Source organism: Diadema setosum, chromosome 1 (genome assembly GCF_964275005.1).
Source record: "Diadema setosum chromosome 1, eeDiaSeto1, whole genome shotgun sequence".
In the NCBI taxonomy this organism is placed as follows: Eukaryota; Metazoa; Echinodermata; class Echinoidea; order Diadematoida; family Diadematidae; genus Diadema; species Diadema setosum.
In genome coordinates this window covers 19489559-19495310 of record NC_092685.1, presented here as the reverse complement: position 1 = coordinate 19495310, position 5752 = coordinate 19489559, and the positions used below count along the sequence as shown (strand labels likewise).

At 40.7% G+C, this 5752-nt stretch overlaps 1 protein-coding gene across 1 annotated transcript; it reads right to left on the bottom strand.

The window, feature by feature from the left end:
* Positions 1 to 660: 660 nt before the first annotated feature.
* On the bottom strand, positions 661 to 4846 carry LOC140246041 (uncharacterized). The gene is made up of 6 exons (XM_072325838.1): positions 4442 to 4846; positions 3687 to 3856; positions 2541 to 2639; positions 1971 to 2126; positions 1294 to 1458; positions 661 to 831 (listed from the first exon to the last, which is right to left on the bottom strand). Exons 1-6 carry the CDS (start codon positions 4818 to 4820, stop codon positions 661 to 663), a joined length of 1140 nt encoding a protein of 379 aa, XP_072181939.1. The 5' UTR covers positions 4821 to 4846.
* Positions 4847 to 5752: the final 906 nt, after the last annotated feature.

Genomic DNA, 5752 nt, shown 5'->3' with positions numbered 1-5752 from the left:
CTGCATATAATTAGGAAATGACGTTCGTACAAACCTTTGAGATTGACCCTTGGATATTTTGAGCAAGGAACGTCAGTTTATCTGCGAGTCCAACCAACTCTGCTTCGAGGTAGCGAGTGGCCAGTCTGTATCGTTTGGTCCACATGGAACTGTCACTCTCATCGTCACCGTCACTAGCCTGCTGATTAGTCACTGCACATAGATAAAATTCAAGCGAATGAGGAAAATCATCAACGAATACAGGTTCCCCAGAACCCCCCACCCCGTTGCCACTACTTCGAGCAGTTAATTTGGCTATGATTATGGTTCCGAGTTACGGAGAGATTAAGCATGGTATCCAAACACTCTTACTTATTTTGGTCCTCTGGACCAGGTCTCTGCAATACAGGACTTTGTCACAGGTGTCATATTCATCTATACACTAATTAAAAAACATGAGATAATATGATGTAATTGAACCATACACTGCTGGAGCATGGGGTAGTTGAAACGAATCCTCGGCCTGTAATAGTATAATCGGTCAATGTAACTTCAAGCAGAAATCATAAGTCTAGGTGAGAATGGAATGCGTAATGAATAACTATACATTCACAAAAGTTCATGCAAATGCCATTTCTTTTCAACTTGTCAGGCAATAGAAAGCTATGCATATTGAACAAGTTAAAAGCAGATCGACAAACTCGTACGATCCGACGCCCTCTTTCGGCAGCTGTCTTCGCAAAGTCTCAAGGCGACAAAGAGAGCGGCAGCAGCTCGTTTGGAAGGCGGGGCGCGCTGGAGTTCGAAGTCGACGAGTGCCAGATCAAGAAGATAGTTGCAGACGTGAACAATCTGAAAAAAAAAAAAAACGAACAAACAAAACAAAACAAGTTTTGGAGCACGTGACAAGAGGAACAGTTTCTTGTGCAATCATGAACATTCACTGGAATCGTGTTTTTCGCTCTCTACAATTTAAACTGAATAAAACGCATCAGCTATGCATATCTTTATTAAAGGGGAAGTGGTGCAATGATCTAGTCCCGTGCACTGTTTATCCAGAAGGTGGTCTAGAGAGTTCTTAGAGATTAAAAGATTTTCTACAGAGAATGCAGGCCACTTGTACAAAATTTCCCTCATATATGCAATGCAGGTACCAGTAAACCTGGGTCGTGCAATAATTGGGTAATCGTTACATGAATGCTCTACTCAAAGCCCAACTTTTGATCAACCGAGATTTGATTCACCTGTTTATCATTGTTCATCATCACAATCCAATCTGGTGACAATAACGAGATTGTTACATCGACGATCTACCTTTTCGTCGTCCTGCATCTCGGTGAGTACGAGGAACAAATTAAGGAAGCCCGTAGCCGTCGGGTAGAAGAGATCGAAGCGAAACACTCGTAAAATGCGCCTCTCCATCGTCAGAATTTGACGGGGTTTGTATGCATTGGCACACAGTGCGCAGAGGGTATCGACCTGACAGAACGTACAGACGATAATTCGATTTGGCGCCAAATCGCAATCTTTCTCTATACAAATAATTCATCATTTACAATCAATTCACAGAGGGTGGGGTTTTTTGTTAAGTTCTGCAGTTGCTAAATAGGTCTCAAGAAAGCCTCAGATACATTTTTTTTTTTGTGGAGAACCTTTGTGGAATAAAGCTTCAGTAAAATGATAATCATAATTAGTTTGTAAGCACACACACACACACACTCGCTTACTTTAGTGGGGTGGGGGGGGAGTCCACGAATACACCGTTGTTAACAAAACAAGTCTGATATTTTCAACCATCATTATGTAAAAATCTCTTTCTGGGTGTTAAAAAATATGACAGGGCGATGGAAGATATATTTGTTTTCAATTTATCAGACAAACTCAGACAAATCTCCGCATCGTCTTCGATCTACTACATAAGCTTCCTAAAATTCAGAAATTCTCATAACTATGAGGTCTACTACTACTGAAAGTTGTTTGAATCTTCTTACGTCCGGCAAGTAGATTTCCTCGTACTTGCAGGCCACAAGCAGACAAGTGACCCCAAGAAGCTGCAGGTCGTTCAGGGAGACGGGTCGCTTCCAAAGGAAGGCATCCAGGAGGGCCACGGATAGATGGAGCGTTTCTTGGCCGAGACACAGGTGGTTCTGTTTCGAAATATTCAATACATAATCTCATATCTTGATTCTTCATTTATTAGCTTCTATAATGTCACTATTCTTAACCTTAGAATTCGGATCTTTGATGTTCATATTCGTCAATTTGGAAATTACAATTCAGACTCATAACAATGATAAACAAGTTGAGACTATTGTAATTGGTACTTCCTAGATGTAACATTCGAGCATTTCTATACTAATATATTTTGATTATGAATAGTTTCTCTAGTTGGGACATAGTGTTACACTGATTAACCCTTTCTGTGCCACACTGAGTCAAATATGCACAAATTTTAAACACATGTTTACGGAAATGAAATTAATGCGACACGCAAAAGATTTTTTTTTCCCAACAAGAACGTCTGTCTATTACAGTTTATAACATGACTTTTTAAGGATCACCTGTACGTCGATCAACCAGTCCACAAGGACCCTCCGATGGGCGGGGTCAACGGGTGGATGGTCCCCGTAGTCCGGTAGAATGCTCTTGGTCTCGTTACTCTGTGAATATGTCGATCAAATTTACAAATTACATATGACATCAGTATAGCTAAACAAAAGAAAGAACACAAGATTGTTGCGCAAAACAATGGGAAGTTGTTCTTTGACTCAAAGAAGGAAAGAATAAACTCAAAGAAGGAAAGAATTTTTTGGCTGTGAGGAAGAGACCAGTTTACAGGCGTATTCAAATTTCTTGAGTATTTCTGTGGAGCCCAATTCAATATACCGATTTCTAACTTGTCATGTACCATTCGGTAAAGAAACATTTTATGAATACGTTTTCCCTCCGGTGCTTTGCAAATAACGGTTACTGTTCAGTAAGTCACATTCATAATCAGTAAAATAAAATAATGCCAAGTTTTTGAGGGAGTACTAATGACCTATTCAATTCACCTGATATATTCAAATGCATGGACTCTAGTTTACGTGAATTAGTTGCTATGCCAAGCGATCTTCGCTGGATGTCCTATTGTTGGGTACATTGTTATACGTAAATTAGTCTAACTCACTTGTTCTTTCACAATAAATAGATCTTAAGAATCCACCTTACATGCATCCTTTAATTGTTGCTATGTTGGTGGAGCCTCGGTTGCCAGGAACATTCTTTCTGACCATGGAATGATTTGATGTCAGTTGTGGAAATTTGTCACACTATGTTAGGCGTTTTCACATCAGCCCGATGTTTCGAAATAGCGCGATATTTTCTGACTTGGGAAATTAACCCGATCACGAAATAGCCGGTGCTATGATAGTGATAATGTGAATACAAATTGGCGCGCTAATAGATCGAGAAAATTTCTCGAGTCCAACTCGGGGAATTTCCGAAATAGCAGGATAATTACTGCGAAAAGCGCGCTATTTGATAATGTTCGGGCTGATGTGAATAGGAAATAAAATAGCGCGCTAATTTGCGATCGCGAAAAATATCTCGAGCTTGGATTTTTATCGGGCGCAACATGGAAAGAAAATGATTTGAAAACAAACCTCCCACTATACACTCTCACTTAATCTCGTATCACTTGCTATTGACGTCCAAGTCATATGTACCTGGTAATACTCCAGCACATCGATGACGTATGGTGACATCACAAGAGGGTCAAAGTTAGGCAGCAGGTCTGCCAGCGTCTCATTAGCGTCGCTATCATCTTCATGGAAAGACAGTTGGTTGGTGACGAAAGCGGACAGTTCGGTCATCGTTTCATCCGAGATATGGCATCCTGGAGAAAAATGCAGTTAACCGTGTAGAAATCATGATGTGCATAATTATGCTTGGGGTAATAATCATCTGCAGGTTGGTCTTTAGCAGTGAGGTTCAATGTGAACTAAAACTTTCCCAGGGAGTTCAGCTGTAGATCTTTTTACGCTCTTTCAATTTTGGCAATCCGCATTCCTCCTCAAAGATCTCCACAAATGGAACATGCAAATGATTCTTCATCTGTGTCCTTATAGAAAAAGACCAGAAATGATGTGGAGAGGCCAGCATGGTTTATACCGACGGCTTGTTATCATGTTGAAAATATCAGCAGGTCGTTCATGTATTTCATTTTGTCTTTCAATCACTTGAAATTATGCAGAAAATTGTCACGTCAACGACAGCAAGGCAAAATACATTAGATCGTTCGTATATTCATTTGTTTTGCTATGGACGCTTTGTTTTTCAGTAACATTATTATGTGCTTTTATGGAAAGAATGATAATTTATTACATTTCTATTTAAGATAAAACACCTGTGATTATCTTGGTATCGCGATCGTCAGCATCGATAAAATCAACAGCAGGTGCTCCCAAAGATTTCGACATACCAGTTTGAACTCCGATCGTGGGCGTATTGTTCGGCGGGGCGGGCAGGGTTGTAACTCTCTTCGGCACATTCCTTGACTCCTCTTCTGCCACTCGAGGTTTCCTGATTGCCTTCAGTGCTCTCTGCTTCCTGCCTCCATTCCTGCCGACGTTTCTCTCCGGAACGCGAACGGGTTTCCCGCCGCTGGGCGCCACCGCGGGGACCCCGTTCTGTCTCATCCGCAGACGTCGGCTTCTCCTGACCATCACGACTGGGTTGAGGGCCCCCTCGGCCTGGTATTCGCTGCCCATCTTCACGTCCTCCTGAGCGGGGATTGACTTGTGTGTCGAGCAGTCGAACACCCGAAATCCTCTCTGCCTTCGTGATCTCGCGTTGTTCATGATTATCAAAACTCTGTGTGACTGAAATGAATCCATTTCTTGATAAGATTCTAGTCCACATATTTGCTTACTTTTGTTTTTCATAAAATAGCAACTACAATTTGCACGGGAAAGCACCATTCATGTGAGGTTCCGTTTCCATACATCAGTACGACTCTTGAATGAATCAAAAGTATGTGATTTAGCCGTATGCATACAATGTCAATCCTACTAAACAACGCATCTTTGACTTTTTTGATGCTGTTGACAAACGGGGAGATAGTTGGAATTCCAACCATGATGAAAGTCAATGAATGAGTAAAAATAAAAACCCAAAATAAATTAAGGTCGGCAAATGCCATACCCTACCACTAATCCGTAGTGATAGAGTATCTAATGTGTCGTGAAGAAATTTTATTCCATTTTTTAATCTTTTCCAACTGCGGCATGAGTAAACATTGGCGTAGGAACGCAAATGTGTAAATGAAAATACTTTACACCATTACTTTAAAGGAGTTCCGCAATTTTTTTATCGTGACATTGATATTAGCCAAAGAGGAAATTCTATAACTGTTTCTCTGGGCTTTATTTTAACCTACAATTTTACACTAGTAGAATGCAATCAATATTCTTTTATGACGACTAATCTTTTGGCAGAGGAGGGGACACCATACTGACGTCTTGTCACCGACAATCTCTGAACATTATTTCAACATCACATCAGATTAAGTGCTTGCAGCCGTCTGCTGTGTTCACATTATGTTGAATAAATAGTGCCATAATGTCGTATAACACTCACCTGATTTAAATTTAGAAGGTTTGTCCTCTTATGCAGCAATCTATGATCCAAGGAGCAGAGAATCAGCGACTAACTAGATCTTGTGCTTAATTTGCCGAAAGCGCGGGATATCTATGACCAAGGAAGACGACAAGTGCATATCACCAGGTGTCGT